Source organism: Panthera onca, chromosome F1 (genome assembly GCF_046562875.1).
Source record: "Panthera onca isolate mPanOnc1 chromosome F1, mPanOnc1 haplotype 2, whole genome shotgun sequence".
NCBI classification, from domain to species: Eukaryota; Metazoa; Chordata; class Mammalia; order Carnivora; family Felidae; genus Panthera; species Panthera onca.
The window spans coordinates 30,588,027-30,606,189 of NC_138355.1; the positions used below are offsets into that span (position 1 = coordinate 30,588,027).

The 18,163-nt window shown below is 51.8% G+C and overlaps 1 protein-coding gene across 1 annotated transcript in view; it reads right to left on the reverse strand.

The window, feature by feature from the left end:
- Window positions 1–4,871, reverse strand: part of LHX4 (LIM homeobox 4) — a 44,026-nt gene extending 39,155 nt beyond the window's left edge. The window contains exon 1 of the mRNA XM_060643813.3: window positions 4,556–4,871. Within this exon, the coding sequence (XP_060499796.1) occupies window positions 4,556–4,631 (76 nt within the window). The 5' untranslated portion in view covers window positions 4,632–4,871. The remainder of the gene's footprint in view (window positions 1–4,555) is intronic.
- Between the last annotated feature and the right edge of the window lie 13,292 nt (window positions 4,872–18,163).

The window sequence follows — 18,163 nt, forward strand, 5'->3', positions numbered from 1 at the left end:
CGCTCCTTGTCCGGGTGAAATCGTTAATTCCGATTCCTGAGCGCACTGGGGTCGCGCGCTGCCAAGGAGGGCTCCCCTCCGCCTTCACTGTCCTCTCTGATCCAGACGGTGGAACGCGGGAGGCCAGAGCCCAATCGCCCCTCGGGTGTCCTCGGCCACCCGCCTCCGAAAACGAGGCGCCGCCGTGGTCACCCGGCTTTCTCCAAATTCCCTTCTGGGCGGTGCGAAGCTCTGGCCCGAGGCTGGGGTGGGATCCCCGGGGTTAGGGAATCTGAATCCCCAACCCGTAAAGGCCTGAATCTGCCGACGGGGACAGCCACCCGTCTGACCTTTAAAAGTTGGCTCACGCCTGACAATATTTTTCTGACGCGGGGAAGGAGATTTGTGGTGCCCGGGGCTGCTGTCTGAATTTCTGTATCGGAATCTGAATCAATCAATATCTCTCTGTCTCTCCATATATGTAATACATGGAGATATATATCATATAATAAATTTTTTTCTTCTTTTTCTTTCCGGCACCACCAGGGAAGGCAGGACTGGAAAGAAGCTCGAATCGCTGCTCCAGAGTTTGAAAGAACTCCTGGCCCCGGGGAAAGGAGTCCATTCCTTCCCTTAAGAAATGCACTGCAAAGAAGAGAGGTTCGGGGGCGGGGATTCTGACTCGATCGGTGCTGCAAGATTTCCCCCCACGCGCCCTGGAAGGGAAGAAAGGGTGGTGGGGCGTCCTAGAGAAGTTCTTCACCCAGATCCTACCAAATACAAAAGCAAATACCCTTTTCCCACAGCTTCGGGATTTGCAAGAGCTGCAAGAAGTAGATATTTTAGGAGACAAGGGTGGGACGGGAGATGTCCCAGACATGTTACCCATCTATCACTCCGCGCCTGGACCGGGAGGATTTCCCCTTCCTCCCGCCCGGGTGGGCCAGCTCTCCAGTCAGCAATCCGGGGGCCGTCGGGGGCCGTTGTCCTTTCGCTCGGTGCCCTGGGAGACTGTGTGGGAAACAGGCCCAACCCGAAGGCAAGGGGTGGATAAAACGCCACCTCCCTGTATGTCCCTTACTGTTCCGCGGCGTCTTGGCGTGCAAGAGGGGCCAGCAGGGCCCGGATGCGTGTGGAAACCGATGATTTCAGGGAGCAGACAGGTTCGGAGGAAGATCGGGAGGCGATCACCGCATCCAATGCTGCCCACCCCCCCACCCACGCCCTGGGTCGGGAGCTGTGAGAATTCAGACCTTGGTGTTCTACAGCCCGGAGGGAGGGGGAAGACCTTGGCATTAGCAGTTTGTGCCCAGAATTCCTGAGAGACCCGCGACCCTAATTGTGGGTCAAGTAGCTGGGATCCGCTAGCTTAGAACAGGGTCCCTTTCTGAACCTATCCACCTGGCTGGGGGAGGGGGGGAACACCCAAATTTTTCAAAAGGGCCCTCCGGACAATGCTGGATGTGACCTGGGCCGTGCTGGACGTGACCTCGAGGGTGCAGCCTCCTACTAACAGCCCAGCTGCCACCCAGAGTAAGGAGAGGGGGGGTTGAGTTCCTTAGAAAACACTGACCCCAGAGGCAGAAGCCGGGATGCACGGCAACTCGGGGAAGATTTAAGGTGGTGGGGCTCCACTTCTCTACCCCAGGTCACTCTGGGATCACTCCCTGACTCCTCTCGCTCCATTCTTCCCGAGCTTTCTTGCCCCACGCTGATGCCCCTCAATCAGATGAAGATCCTCAAGCACCTCTCGAAAAGTCTGAGCCTGGCGTGGGCCCCATTGGGCTGCCCGTCGCTGTCGAATTGGCGATGCTCTTACCAGCCCTGTAACCCCAGCTCAGGGAAGCAGGAGGGGGTCAACCACACTAACAAGTCCGCCCAGGACGGAGGGTGGGGGGGTTGGGCAAAGAGCAAGCAAGGAGGCCAAGAGAGAATTTCTTACACTACTTGGTAATGTTTTCCATAAGGGAGTGTAACTCAGCCAAGCCCAAAAGAATATTCCAACTACAGGTGAAGCAAACTGGATTCAAATCCCTAAAACGCCCCTATGAGGCCAGGGCACCAGAAGGACCCAGGTTGGGGGATCCCCACATCTGTGCTCTGAAGTGCTCCATCTATGGTGGCTCAGAGTGAAGAAATGAATATGTGTCTGTGTATGTCCGGCTGGGGGTGGGGGGACAACCCAAACCTTCCAGTTGTGGGGTTGGAACAACCCTTGCGGGAGAGCCTTTCTGTTCTCTCCTCTCCCCCACGGTTTAAACACTCACAGACCTGGGACGACCCTTCTCCCCTGAGGCCCAAGGACATGCCCCCAACCCCCACCCCACCCGGAGTTCTTAGGCCAGTGGGCCTCCTGCCCCATAAAAGAGAATGGCGGTGTCTATGTGTGTGAGGGGACCACGCCCCACCTATGCCCAGTTCCCAGCACCAACAGCTTAATGGCCAGAAGCCGCATCTGCTGGAAGCGGGTATGTTCCACGCACATCCCCAAAGGAAAAAAGAAAAAAAAGCTGGACTCCTAAATCTTCCTGGATTGGGCCCCTCATTTTTGACCATTGCCCCCTGCAACCCAGACCACAGAACCAGGACAAGACAAAAGGAAGGGCAGACCAACCTCTCCTGGTTGGGCATTGCCTCTGCTGGGTGCAGGGGACCAGAGTCCCATTCTGCCTCACAGAGTTTTCTATGGTTGGAACCCCAACTCGAGCCCTGGTGAACTGTAGCTCTGAAAGCAAGCTTTAGGCATTTTAGGAAATTGAGTTTTTGAGGTGGAAATCAAAGTTGTCTCTGAGTAAGTGAGACAATCTAAGAGTGTGCACGGAGCATCCTGGAAAAAGGCTGTCAGAGCAGTCTCCCCCCACCCTTCCTTCTTTGCGGTCCTGACAGTCCACCTAAGGACCACAACTATTAAAGCACAGACTTACCAGGTAACAAGGACATGAGTCACACACACGCCTTCTGCCCACTCACACACTCCCCTCATTCACGCAGAGCTACAATCGGCTTAAGGACTTGGAGCTCCTTTGCCAGCTTCTGTGTTTCTGTTTGTGCAGGGGCTGAGAACCCACTCCTTGCCCGTGGTGGGGTGGGGGCAGCAAGGGCAGCAGCGAACCCCCAATGTCTTCTACAGATACATCTAGGTCAGCAGTAAACTTCCCAAGACGCGGTGCCGACGTGGAACTGTTTGCCAACAGTTGACAGGAAAAGACAATGGATAACTGCAGGATATAGCCAAAAAACAACCTAAATCGGTTTGGGCGAAGCTATCCCCTTCTAGTTCCTTCTCAAAAACTTCCCAGGGAAGCCCAGGACGTACGCTCGCCACCCTGCCCTTTGAGGTATGGTCCAAGCAGAATCCCTGCGGTGGAGAGCTAGGGCGCAGGAGGGCGCAGCCGTGCGCCCTAGTTCGTAGGTAGACACCATTATTTTATTTACTTAAAATAAACCTCGAGAACGTAGCTACCGCTCCACTAAAGAAATCGCGGGCGGAAGCAAAGCCCCTTGGCAAACGGAGTGGAGGAACCTTTCCCTCTCCACGGTGCCCAGGGGTGTTACGCAGAGCCCTCCAACCTGCAGAGCAGGACTCGCTAGGAGCCCGCCGTGCGCGCGCGATGCCCCGGGAACTGCTCCGACCTCTGCACATATTCTCCATCGAAGATTCCGTTTGGGAGTGAGGGACATAGATAGCTTCCCTCCGGGAAAATGCGTGAGCCCGCAAACCCAAACACACACAGAGAGACCTGGGGATAAACACGCCCCGAGCTCCCTCGGTCTTGCTAGTTTCGGGCGCGGGAAAGAAAGTGGGTGGGCGAGCAAAGCGCCCAAACACCTAGTCTCTCCGCTTCCGAGTCTAAGCCATCCTGAGATTGTGTCCTCGTGTGCTCAAAGGCTGTGCGCAAAGACGAGTTCACAACTTCGTCCCGGTGCTTCTCCCTCCCCTGCATTCCTCGGCTAGCTGGAACATGGCGAGTCGACTTCACTGGGAGCAGGCAATCCCCGGCGGCGCAGGCTGCAGGCGCCGCCGGCAGCAGCGGCTGAGGACGCACCAGGCGCGCACGCCCAGCGCGCGGGGACAGAGCGTGTGGCCTGGGCTTCTGCGCCGCCAGCCCCGGGGGCGGGGGACGCGCTCTCCAACTTCCCGCCAGCTGGGGTGAAGTTGTACAGGCGGTACTTAGAGCTTTGACCGTCACCCCGGGAAGGAGGATGATTTACAGAGACCACCCCAGCCCTCAGGCCTGGCCTTCAGCTCCTTCCCATGGAGTCCCCAAACAGCACTCTCCCAGCGCTCCTAGAAAAGCAATGGGCTGGAGATGCGAGATTCGGTACCCACGGCTGGCCTCGAGCACTATCGGGGGGCTTTCACTTTCGGCCCCAAAAGCCAAGAGCCAGGCCCTTTAAACGCACTCTGGCCAGTGCCCCTGCCCTGTGACCGCCTCTGCACCGGGGCCGGCGGCCCCTCGCCCCGCCCGGCCCCTCCAGTCCAGGCTACACGCAGCGTCCGACCCGCCCCGTACCGGCCAAGCCTGCTGGCTGTCTTGTTATCAAATTAAATCCGCGAGAAAGGGGGGTGTCTTACGTTGCATCGGCACACCAAGCATCTCCGGGAGCCCCTTGACAGCCCCCTCCGCGGGGACAGCTGCGCTCTGCATCATCTTGGAGCGAGAGCCAGGGAGTCGCAGTCTACGGAGATCTCTCTCGCTTAAGCTGGATTCAGAAATTTGAAAATAATAATACAAAACCCAACCAGGCCGCCGAAGTCACGGTGGAAGCCAGACCCTCCGCCTCTCCGGGAGGATTCCACAGGCTGGCTGGCCCCCTCCCCCCGCCAGTCCTCAGTCTGTTTCAAATCCCTTTGATCTCGCTCTCCGGGGTAGGTGCACATCCCGGGTTGAGGAGACGCTGTTGCTGCAGCTCTGGCTTTTTTCCCCTCCTCCTTCCCCCGCCCGCTGCTCTCCCCCTCCCCCTCCACCCTTCGCGTGCCGGCCGCCCGGGAGGCCGCGGTCACCCAGGCATTTTGATTCATTCACACTGCAGGAACGGCCGTGACGTCGCTTTCCGCAGGGAGGCCCGCCCTTCAGCCAATCCCCACACCCGGCAGCGGGCCGCGGACCCGGGCCGGAGTGGGGGTCCCGGCGCCCCGAGTGTAGAGGGCAGGGCAGGGGGCGGGGCCGCATAGAACGGGGCGGGGCCTCGCGGGCCCTTCCCCCCTCCCCCCCCCCCCCACGTCCGCGCCTGGCTGTGCGGGCTCGCTCCCTGGGTATAAATACTGCGGCGGGTTCGGCCGCGGCAGCAGGTGGTCCTGGACGGCTGCGCCCAGGGCTTGTGGGTTTCCGCGGGTCTGGCGGGGAACCGGACCCGGCCTGAGGCTTGTGTCCCCACTGCCCCTCCATTCGGACTAAAGGATGGGGAAAGGCGGGGCAGACCCTCCGAAGGCCCGGGCCGCACGCAGTCTTCCGCTCGCGCGCCATCGGTCCGGGATTTCTCTCCGCCCGGGACTCTATCCTCCTCCTCCTTCTCTTCTCCTCTGGCCAATTCCTGTCCCGCCGGCACTTCCCAGCCCTTGCTCTCTCTCCCCCGCGTCTGGCTGAGGTTGGGCCAGGGACAGCCCGTACTTGGCCAGGAAGGCTCGAGTCACGCAGCAGGCAGCGGCGGGCGGGGGAAGGCGGCCGGGGGCTGTGCGCGGAGGTGGCCGGGCGCGGACCCCCGGTGCGCGCCCCCGCTCACCGCGGCCTGCCGCGGGGAGTCCGCTGTCCTTCTCGGCCCCGTCGGGTCCCCGCACCTTTCTGGCTGCCTGGCTTCGGGCGCCGCTCTGGCCACGCCGGCTCAGCTGGGTCCTGTTCTCGGTCCCCAGAGACCCCTCTGTCTCGCCGGCTGCAACCGCGGGCGATTTGAACAATTCTCGACCTCGTGCGTGCAGGGCGGCGACGCGCACACGGACACCCGGGTTAACCAGCGAGGGAGCATGTGTGGCTTGTCGTTTTTACAAGGCACACATGCACACTTAAAATTCTCAACGCACGTTCCTGGTGGAAGTAAAACAGAAGGCCCACCACTGGGGCAGGTGACCGCTGAGGTTCTCTGGTGCTTCACCACATGCTCGACGCCACTTGGCTGCATGCGTGGGAAGCGCACCTCCCTTGCCACGGGACCCCGAGGCCCTACGGATCCCACCCTCGCGACACCCCCATCCTGAATTTCGTTCCAGAGGTGTAGACAGATGTGCCCTCTCAGCCTAGTCAAGTCCGGCTAGGGTGGGAAAGGGGACCGGGTGCCCTCTCCAAACCTTCAGAGCGTCCACTGCTTTTTCTCCTGGCGTTGTCCCTAAACAAGGGACCCCAGGGTTGGTGAGGGACGAACAAGAAGGTGGGGGAGGAGGGCATGGCCATCTGCGCTTAGAATTTGTCTTCAGTGAAGTCACAGTGACTTTCATGTGTCCTGGTACTGGGTTGGCATCATCTCTTGCCCTGTTGACCTGCGAGGTGACTCCTCTTGCACACTGGAGTCAATGTGCAAGAAAAAAAGCAAAAAACCGGTGACATTTTAAGTGCTTATGAAAAAAAATTTTTTTACCAACATGTAACTAGTAAACACGAGAAAATGCCAGCCTCGTTAGCCATCAAAGACATGCAAATCAAAATATCATAGTACATTCTTCAGTTTTGTGTGTTAAACGACCAGCTGGGGTGGGAGGAATCCTTGAATTTGGGTGCTGGTGAAAGTGCTTCGAAGCTGGTATTCTCACAAATACTGCTGGGTGCTAATAAACTCTTAAATCCGTTAGGAAAGCAATTCGGCAGTAGCATCAACCCCCCTAGTTTTTTTCACACGCTGTTGCTCATAGAATTCCACTTGTGAGTGTTTACTCCATGGAAATAATCTAAAATGTGAAGCGGAAGGTTTCATACGTGAATATGCTTATTACAACATTATGGTTTGGAGGAAAAAAAAAAAAAAAAAAACCTCTGCTATCCAACAAAAGAAAAAATGGTTTAGTGAAGTAGATTAAATTTGCTTGGTAATATGTTATACAATTATTGAAACTAATTATGAAATCTAGCAACATGGGAATGCTTGTGACATACTAAATGTTTAAAAAGAATGATGCACTATTAGAAGTCTTCCAAAATGTTAGAGATAAAAGTGGTGATAATACACATCGTTGGCTAGAGGGTGGGGAAATTAGAAAACAGTTTTCTGGTGGGGGTGCACTGAGGAACAATGTCTTCTGAGGGCACTTTGGCAATATATTTTATAGCCTAAAAATGTGATGGATTTGACCCAATCCATATAGAAATTTAGCCACAGAAAGTAATCAAGAATGTTTGTAAAGAGTTAATTACAAGGATGTTTATAATATTTTGAAAAGAGAATAAGCTATATATCCAACAATAGGGGATTATTAAATAGAGTAAATAAAATGGAATGTTATACTGTTGTTGGAAAATACAACAGAAAATATTTAACAATGTAGAAAAGTGAGATTTATTAGAAAAAAAGTAAATATGAAGCAATATGAAGTTCAGGGGATTTTTTTTTAGCAGCATAGATAGAAAGTCTATGTTAAAATATAAAAGTGCTTATCTGTACAGTGGATATTTGTATTTTTTTAGTTTTTCTAAGTTTCCTCAATTATTTTATAAAGCATAAAAAGCTAAGAAAATTATTTTCTAAAGCATTGAGAAAACACTGGAAGGAAATATGTCAAAATGTTGTTCAATAATATGGTGGGAGAAAAGTATGTTATAGTGGGAGAAAAGTGTGTTAGGGAGATGTATTATGGAAGTTTTTTCTTTTTTCTCTTTTCTAGATTTTCTGTAAAGTGTTTATATTTTTTCAGTAATATTAGTAAAGGATAAAATATTTATATTATATTTATGTTAAATATTTATATTATATTTAATATATCATATATTTAATATAATATAATATTTATATATAATTTAATGATATATAAATATATATTTGTTTTACATATGATATCTATAATTATAATTATTATCATAAAATAAATTACATTTATATTATATTTATACTGATTGTGTTATATTTAAAATATTTATATAAATTTATATTTATAGAGACAGCATATGCGGTACTTTTATAATTAAAAATTACATTTTAAACGTGCAAATAAAATAAAATAAAATGAAATGAAATAAAATGCTTTCTGCAGCTCTGCTGCCCTGGTGTGAGCCTGCCCAGGTCCTGCCCTCTTTTCATTGCATGTCACTAGCCTGTCACTGGGTGAGGGACAGCATGACCGTGGTGGGGACTCTCCTGGCCCAGTGCTGATTCAGCAGATGCCATTCTCACCTTTATCCAGCGGCAGAAGAGCCCTGGGAGGTCCAGCTGGTTCTCAGTTCTTCAACTTGTGGGCAGCCGCTCCCCTGCACCCCAAAGCCTCCCCGCTCATACAAACAAGGCAGCTCAGCCAATATATGCCCTTTCCACCTTTGAGATTTTTCTAGAAGTACGTGCTGGGTCCCATTTTCAACATCTTCCATTAACACCATACATCTGACAAGGCATTTCACTTCCTTCCTGGGGCCTCAGCTTTCCCGTCTGTAAATGATGAAACCCCAATGAAAAGCTTTCCTTGAATAGAATGTTTAGTGCCTACTGCTGCTGATAGCAATAACAACAATATAATAGCACACAGTGGTAATAATAACAACTAACATTTATTGACAGTTTGAAACTGTGCCAGGCGCTCAGGTAAGTGCTTCTACCTGCATAATTCCATCTATTCCTCATTCCAATTCAATAAATGGTATTGTTATACCTATTTGGAGGATGAAAAAGCTGAGGCTAACAGGGGCTAAGGTCGTCTCTCCCCCCCAGAGAACGCGGGGAGTCACTGAATCCCACAGGAAGACTTCCTGGAGGATCTGTGTGGACCTAAACTCTGAGCTGACTCAGCAGGGGTGTTCTCAGTGAAGGCCCCCCAGGGCTAGCTGGTGATCCCCCAGGAGCAATAGTCCTTACAGCAGACCTCAGACCTGTGGCTTTAGGCTACAACTCAGTTGAAGGGTGGGCACCAGAGGATGGGCCATCGGTGACGTGGCTTTGCCCAGGTCTAAGTTCTGTCAGGGCAGTCAGTCAATAAGAGTGTCCAGGAACCAAACCCAACACGTCAGCGGATCCGGTTCTGAGGGAACGGTCTTCAGAAACCCAATTTAGGAAAATGATTATAGCTTGCATTTGTCTAGCACTTTACAATTTACAAACTTCCTCTACATATTTTATCTCATTTGATCTTCATAATCATGCTGGGTTCGGGTATGATTATCAGGAAACGGAGAGGTTAAGTGGTTTGCCTAAGGTCACACTGCTAATAAGTTGCAGAGCCAACTGGAGATGGAATCCAGCCTTTGACTCCGGCTCTGGCGCTCTTTCCACTCTGCACACAGACTCCTGTGTCTTCTAACCCTTCCATTTTAGGAGCTTCCCGGAGTAGGCGACTTCACCCTCTGAGGCCAGGAGTTCTGACCTCAGCCCCTTTCTCTGCTCACCACCCCGGCTCCCCATCACCCCATCGCCAGTCACCTCCTCCTTGTCCTCCAGCCTCTCAAACCCTCTTTCATCATTTGCATTTTGAAACTGTTTCCTTAATTATTCCCCTGCTATTGGAAACCTGCTCTCCCCCTTCTCCGTGGCATCCTCTGATTTATCTCTGTCTGGATAACAGCTCCCCGATTCTCCTTGGGGAATTCAATTTTCATTCATTTTTCTGCTGGGCTAGATTGATATAGACCCTCTGCCCTGGTCCATATTACTCATCCCAACAGAGAGAACCAGGGAGACCAACCCTCAGCCCAGCCCCTGGGGAGCCACTGTCTTGTTCAGGGAGCCACAAGGAGTTCTCCAATAAAAGGACAGGGGCCTTTGCTCTTCCCCATCTGTCCACCCAGTCCTTCCAGTCATTTGTCAAGGGCCCCTTTCGTGAGCCCACCACTTTGTCATTTGTCTCCCTCTCTTCCCAGAACCTTCCAGGGATCTCCCCCCACCCCCAGGATGCTGATCAAAAGGCAGTTGCTCCTCAATTTAAACCTGCCCTGTGTCCTTGACACAGGCCTTGAAGGGACATGGAAAAGAGATGGTCCTGTACTTGGACATCTAGCTCTCAAGATAAGATTCTGAGGCAGTACGTGGCAGAGAAACAGAGTAAGAAAAGAGCACTGGGATCCTTAGAGGAAGAAGGAAGGTGACAATAGCTAACACTTAAACCACCAGCACTGCTCTAAGTGCTCTATATGTGTTAACTCATTTAATCCTCACAAACCCTTTGAGGTGGGTACTACTATTATCCCCATTTTATAGATGAGGAAACTGGGGCATAAAGAGGTCAAGTGATGTACCCAATAGTAGGCACAGACAGGAGGCAGTGGAATCAGGATATGGTCACAGGTGGTCTGGCTCTATGTTTGCCAGCACCACCAGCAACATCATATAACTCTTGTTGGGAAGTCCCTGGGCATAGCCAGTGGTGAATCCACACAGAGCCCATTCCCTGGCAAGGCCAAGTCGTCTGGGATCCATCCGTGCAGCCATCATACCCCATGGCCTGTGTGCATGAGAAGTGGGGAATGAATCAGGAAATTTGGTCTCGTTCTAATTTCAGGGTTTATTCTCTTTATTTCCCATCAAAAACCTAGAGTATCTTAGATCGTTCCTTAATTCCTGCATTCATTGAGCATCTGCTGTATACCAGCTCCTCGCTTGACCCTGGAAGACAAGGATCTGCAGTGCCAAATGCAGACAGTCCATAGCTTACTTTGCTCCAGAATTTCGGGCATTCCTGTGAGACAGTGTCAGCAAAATTCCCCAGGTGCGTGTGCCTTCCTTATGCTGGAAGGGAGTTGGAGATGGGTGGGCAAACCTTTGGGCTCTGGCTCCCAGTGTCTGCATTGAAATTCCAACTTGGATACAGCCTAAGTGGGGCAACTTTTGGCACGTTCCTTCCCACAGGCTCCGTGGGGTAACGACGGTACACTCCTCACAGATGGTCACCTGAAGCGTTTCCCTAGAAAGGTGGGCTGGCATCATTATTGTATCCCTTCTGTAATATTTTGCCTATTTTCCTTTTTTTCCCCCTTGTTTTATATTTATGGGAGAAACCAGTGGGCAAGAAACTTACTTGAGTATTTTCAAGCAAAGACTAGAACTTGGGAGCTCTTCCTTCCTAAAAATGTTAGCTGGGGAAGAGAGAGACCCGTGGTGGGTGGCGGTGGGGCCATTCTTTGCCCCCCTCTTTGGGAGTGGAGGAGACCTGCGCCCACAGTATGGTCACAAGCTGAGTTCCAGGTGCCAAAGCTGCCCCTTGGGTGAAATTTAAGCTACCTTATGAAAATCTTCCTGTCTAGTTATTTCCTAGACGAGTTATTTAAACGTGCCATTTTCCTCATTTGTAAAATGGGGATAAAACCTGCCTACATTGTAGGATCTTGTTGGATTAGAGAGAATGCATATAAACCCCAGAGCCCAGTGCTCAACACACAGAAATGGTTAATAATGGTGGCCCCCAGTATTAATCAGGTGGCTCTGCTCCTTCTGATGGCTTCTACACAGCACACTGAGATCTTTTCAGAAGCCACTCTGCCTGTGCAACCTGCAATTATGCTCTTTGTTTTTTTGTTTGCTTTTGAAGTTGACTTAATATGTAGGTTTGTTTTAAAAACCTGGACTCCAGAGGCTGCACAAGTGACATCTTTTCTCCCTATTCTCTCTCTTCAGTCCCCAGGGCTCAGAGGCATCCTGAACCCAAGAATGATCCTAGCAACTGACATTATCATGGTGCTTTACAGATTGTTAAGGGCCGTCACATATCTTTCTCACCCAAGCCTCATAAGATAGGTGGGGCCCATGACATCAGGGCCGCCTTCCAGATGAGGACACTGAAGCATAGAAAGGGATAGCTGTCTGCACTACTGTATTAGGGCTTTTAGGCCCCCAGGATCTGTTTCTCAGCTTCTAAAGAGGAGGCTGTGAATGGGGAGGGGGGGAAGGAGGGGAAGTCCAGCCTGGCTCCATTTGAAAATAGCTGCAGGTGTCAAGGCTAATCTATAAAATAACCCCGTCATCATCTTGGCAAAAGACTTTTACTGGACGAGCTTAACTCAGCGATTTCCTCTCAGGAACTGACTTACAACCAAAAAATGTAGATGTGTTAGATGTGGGCAGAGGTGACAGGAGACAGACCCGGGAGGTTCGTGGGAAGAAATGGTGAGGCAAGGCCAGACTCCTGACCCTGGAACTAGGCAGACTTCATTGTCGATGGCTGCTGGAGTGCTGTTCGCCCTGAGCCTCGGTTTACTGATTTGTATAATGGGAGAGTAAGAGTAGTAAAAGACCTGCCTGGTAATATTGTCACAGGAGGGCTGTAGCTGTTAGTACAGGGCCTGGCATATAGAGGGTCCCCACTGATGACAGCTGCCTTTAGTCTGAAAAGACGTGCAGCTTCACCTTTTATATCTCTCACTGCCTGGCCTTCTCCCCTGCTCATAGCCCTGGCTTACCGGAAAGCGGCTCGCCCTCGGTCACCTATCTGCTTAAAAACACAGGTCCACAGGGAAGGGACCGGGACACTGTAACTACGGCCACTTTTGATGGTCAAGGAAGAAGCACTAAGAGCTTTGGGGGACAAAGGATTTCTTCAAGACCTCACCTGAGGAAGCATTCTGTGGAAAACATAAATCCTGGATCTACTCGACATCCGAGTTGTATGGCTGTGAGAAGTAAAATTCTCTGAACCTCTGTTTTCCTGTGTTAATTGTGGATGATAATACTCAGATCATTCTCCTGAGAAGGGGTTGTTGGGAGATTGTATGAGATCCAATATGAAAAAAGTTCCTAAGGCAAAATGCTCCATGAATGCTCATTCTATTTCCCTGTTCTTGCACACGCCGGTCCTCAGATTTACTACGCACATAAATCACTGGGCGTTTTGTTGAAACACAGATTCTGATTCAGCAGGTCTGGGACCTGAGATTCTGCATTTCTAACGAGTTGCCAGACGATGCTGATGCTGCTGGCCCTGGGGGCCGCACTGTGTGGGAATGCTCTAGGTTTCCACCTTCCAGTGCGATGGCGGCTAGTCACGTATGGCTGCTGAGCCCCGAAATGTGGCTGGCCAGAAATGAGATGTGCTTTAAAGGTAAATTACATATTGGAGTGTGAAGACTTAATACAAAGAAAAGAATGTAAAACATCTCATTAATATTTTTTAAATTTTTATTACATGTTGAAATGATACTATTTTGGAGACAGTGGGTTAAATAAAATCTATTATTAATTTCACTGCTTTCTTTTATTGGCATGGCGACCAGAAAATGTAAACTTACACAAGTGGCTGGCATCCTATTTCTGTTGGACAGCGCCAATAGAAGTCTAGGGTATTTAGGTTTCGGTGCGCTGCACGCACGCGCATGCACGTACGCGTGTGTGTGCGCGCGCGCGCGCGCGCAGCAGTTGGTCTTCCTCCTAGCACCTAGCGCGGTTTCTGGTACTGAGTAAGGGACTGCTAAGCATTTGCTGGGTGAATACGCAGGGAGGATGCCCACAAATGTAGCCCCATGAGAGCTGGGCCCTACTCACTGATGAAGGGACCTCAGCTGCACGAGAGAGCAGGCAGGGGCTGAGCAGGTGGCTGTGCCTGAAGAATGACCATCTCCCCCTTGCAGTTGACCCTGACCTGCCACCCATCCATTCTCCATCATCCTCAGCCCCACCCTCTGCTCTTTTCAAGGCTCTGATGGCAAAGAAAAAAAGGAATTCTGGTCCTCCCTCAGCAGAGCTTGCCAGATAAAGAGGATAGTCATGGGATTGCTTGGAATCCAAGGACCACTCTGCCACACAGGCTTCCTGCCTTCCCTGAAAGCCACCTCAGCTAACCTGAGGGTCCCCTTCCCTTTCTTCTGTTCCCCTCCCCCAGGGTGCTCTTTGTGGTCTTTGCCCATCCCTGCTTGGAGGTGGGGGTGGGAAAGCCCATGACCACAGGCACAGACCAGGCAAGAACTTGCACAGACCTCCCTGAGCCCCGTCACAGCCCGAGGGGCTCTCAGAGAAAGGGATGGAAAACGGCTTCTGAAGAGGCTCCCCCACCTCCAGCCTGACATTGGCAGGGGAGACAAAAGGACAACTCAGAGTCCAGATTCCCACATCTTCCTTGCTCTCAATGACCAGCGTCAGGTTTCAGGACACTAAAGGCTGTGAGCTGGGAGTATGGGGTGTCTGGAGGGAAAACCAGCCCCAGGAAAGGCTCTAGTGAGCCAGCAGTGACCTTAGGATGCTCAGGAGCTGGGGTCTGCCCCAACTGCAGGGTGCTGAGCTGATTTCTGCCCCCTCCCCCGGATCCTGAGTGTGGGTACACGTGGCCCACACCACCCTGCTTCAATATCTCCCATACCCCCGTCCAGGCTATTTCCCCTCCAAGCCTCTGACGCTACGCAGGACAAAGAGAATTCTCGAAGCATATGAACTTACCAGAGGTCAGGGGAAGAATCTGCCTTCATGGTGAGGACTTGGAGGCTGGGAGTAGCTGTTGTCGCTGAACGTGGGCAGCTCTAGAGGCAAGTCAGAGAGTGTCTGGGAGGGGAGCAGCAGCCCCGTCGGGGGGCGGGAGCTGGGGAAGGGGCTTGGTAGGTGGGGCAGGGGCTGTTCCCAAGGAGGAGGCCGAGTGGATGGATTTGGACAGAGCCCGGAGGAGGCCCCTCTCCTCTTTTCTCTGCAAGAACGTGCTCTGCTCCCCCCAGGAAGCTGGGGAAATAAGGGTCTGTCTGGGGGAGGGTAGCAGAGGGGCTGGAGACCGCCTCAGAGAAAATTAAATTGCACTTGAGGGCAAATTCTATTAGGGAATAGAGCCTGTCTCTCAACAGCCTGCGTCCATTTAGGTGATTAGCTCAGCCCAGCACCTCCACCCCAGAGCCTGGTGAGCTCTGTCCCTCTGCCGGGGGAGCCAGGCTTGTGGCCTCTGGGGATCCAGCTGCCCCTGATCCCCTCTCCTGCCCCCCAGCCAACCGTGGGAGGACCCTTCTCTCACCACTGAAAGCCCCCAAGTTCTTTGAAAGTGGCCAGGAGGGAATGAGCACCCTGGTGTTCGCCTAGAACATCCTGGAACATACACCGAAGCAAGGACAGGCAACACCAGAGAGAACAGAGACGGCTCTTCCCCTGAGGAGTGAGAGACCACTGGGCACTGGGAGGGTCAGCTGGCTGGAAAGCAGGGAGGATCTGGGTAGGTGGAGAAGGGAGAAGAGAGAAGGTGGCCGGGTGACTGAACAGGCAAGAATAAAAGCCCTCGCTTTTATTGGGCAAGAGGCAGGGTTGAATCAGCAGAATTTGGAAGTAGGTACAGAGAAATACAAGTGGCTGACATTTGAGGAACGTCAAATCTAATAATAAATTAATATAATGGAATGGTAACTGGTATAATAAATTCATCTGTAAAGTGGGCATGATAGTAATAACATGTACCTTATGGGGCTGTTTTGCACATCCTAAGAGTTCAACAAATGTTGGGGCTTATTATTAGCTATTGGTTCTGTGTCCATACACTTTATGCTATATCTAGGCTTTGGAAGGAGGGACTAGATCTGAGGTGCTGAGAAGACCTGCTTACCAGTCCCCCATTTCCTCGCACCAGCAGTACTCAGATCTCTGATTCACAGGCCAGTCTCAACAGGCTGGACACTCCCCAGCCTGGCCACCTGCTGGCCACCTGCCCAGGAAGATGGTCCCTCCCTCTCCTTCATATTGACCAGTACAAGGGCCTGTTGGATTTCCCTCAGTTTCTGGCTATACAATTATTTCATTTGCTTAACAAAACTTTATTAAGCACCTGAAATGTATTCTTTTTTTAAAGATTTTTTTTAATGTTTATGTATTTTTGAGAGAGAGAGAGCGCGAGAGGGAGCAGAGAATCTGAAGCAGGCTCCATGCTGTCAGTGCAAAGCCCTACGAGGGGCTCAAACCCACGAACCACGAGCTCATGATGTGGGCTGAAGTCGGACTGAGTCACCTAGTATCCTGAAGAGAGTAGTGCACGGCTTCCAGAACAAGGAGAAACGTAAGTACATCCAACTTAAAAAGAGTTCTGAAAACACATAATGGTGCATAAAGCATTGTCTCTGACCTGTGGTATGTATCGTTCTAATGTATGTGAGCCTCCTCTTTCGGGCTCTTCTAAGGCCCACCCAAGTGTCCTGGGACACAGAATTCCAGCCCAAGTGAGCTTAACCTCTAAACCAAGGATTAAACCGTGTATTTATATTGTTGGGGTGGTTGTACCAGACCAAATAGCAAGGGATTTGTGTTCTGTGGGGGAGGGCAGTAGAGAGGGTGTTCAGAAAGGGAAGGCCCTGAGGGAGGGAAAGAAAGTATGTGGCGTGCGGGGGGAGAGGGATGTTCCTAGTCTTGAGGCTGTGGGCAGGTTCATCGTATGGTTGGTTGTGGCCTAAAGAGAGAAGCCCAGGCGCCTTCTGCTGTACCCTCCAGCCTGTCAGTGGGGCTGCTTCTGCTCGGTGATGGGCTCCGGTGGGCCTCTACCCCAAACTCTGTCGTCTGCCCAATTGTCAGGGCAAGGGTTTGGTATCTGAGGGCACTTGGTGAGTACTGGGAACCAGCTGGTGTTGCAGACAGCCTGGAGGCTGCTTCTCTCCCAGGATCTGGCCTTCCAGGCCTCAGACACCCCAAATGGCGTTGACAAGGCCCCTGATCCCTAAGAATACCCTCTACCCATTCATCCCCTTTACTAACAAGGGCCTGGGGCAGGCCCTCCTTGGGATTCTAGCAGTCTTCATGACAAGAACATCCCTGATAACACATTCCCGTCCTAGACAGGACTTGGGTACCCCCACCTTGTTCCAGGGACACAGTTACAGGGACCCTCTCGGGTGACTCTGAGAAGGCACTCAAGGGCAGTGATTCTTGTTAGCTTCACTCTCCAAAGGCAATCTTATTACAAGAGGCCTCAGCACTGGAGGTCTTGGGCAAGTTATTTAACCACGGGAAAACAGAGCCCAGAGTGCTGGGCTCTTAAGAGGCGCTTCGTAGATGGTAATAAATGTTGTTACAAAGCCCTCCGCCCCTGTGTTTACACCTCTCTGCTGACAGTAAAGAAAGTGTCTTACTCACCATTATGTTTCAAGCTCCAAGTACAGGACCCAGCATATTACAGCATCTTTGTAAATACCTGTTACGTGAATGGATGCAGGGGCGGGGGGGGCAGTGTACAAGGAACACACTGACCAAGAGAAACCCGAGCACATGCTCCCTGGGGCAGTGGGGAGGCTCTCAGCAGCTGCTCGGACACCGCTGCTGGTGGCCCTGTCAGGCCTGGTTAGGCTGTCGGACCTGTTATTGGTGCAGTCGCTGGCTGGATACTCATGGTTACGGCTGTCAGGGCCCCGATTACCTCTCACCACTAATGGGCCCTGGCTTTTTATGGACTTCCCGTGTTCCCTCAGTGCCCTGCAGACTTTATTACACGGGCCCGGGGTCCTTTTGACGAGCTAAAGAAGAAGAGGAAAGCCTGAGACGGTGACCTGGACACAGAGCACAGGAAAAGCCACACCAGCATCCTGCTTCAGCCGCTGTCGCTGGAGTGAGGCTGGGGGCTCCCACCAGTGAACGCTCAGCTGGAGTCCCCAGGCCCAGGATGCAAGCTGTTCCTCTCCTTTCCAGGTGCTGGCCCCCTCCTCAAGCCCGCCTCCAGCCTTGAGTCCCATGCAACTCTGGCATCACAAATCAGGTCCTCCCTCTGGAAATGTCTGAGAGGACTTCTAGCCCTAGCCCTGCCCTGCCCCTGCCCCTGCAGAATCGTGTCTGTGCACCCCTGCCCGGCAGACACTCGGCCTCTGTGTGAACACGGCCGGGGGCACCGGCCTCCTCCTTTCAGCGGCAGTCGAGGCCATTTCCAGGCAGTTCTGCACAGGACTATTACCATTCCCGCAAACTCTGCCTTTGAATAAATTCGGCTGAAAGTGTGATTTTGCTGGTGCGCGTGTGTGTGTTACACATGCATTATAGTTAGCTCTTATTTCAAAATGACTTTACCACCTGGAATTACTTGCTTTTCCACCATTTTCTTGAGCCTGCAATGATCAGAGTAAGAGGTGACCTCCACCATCAGATCTTGGCCTTTTCAAAGTGGCCCACTGACGTTTCACTGAATGTTAGATGGTTGACT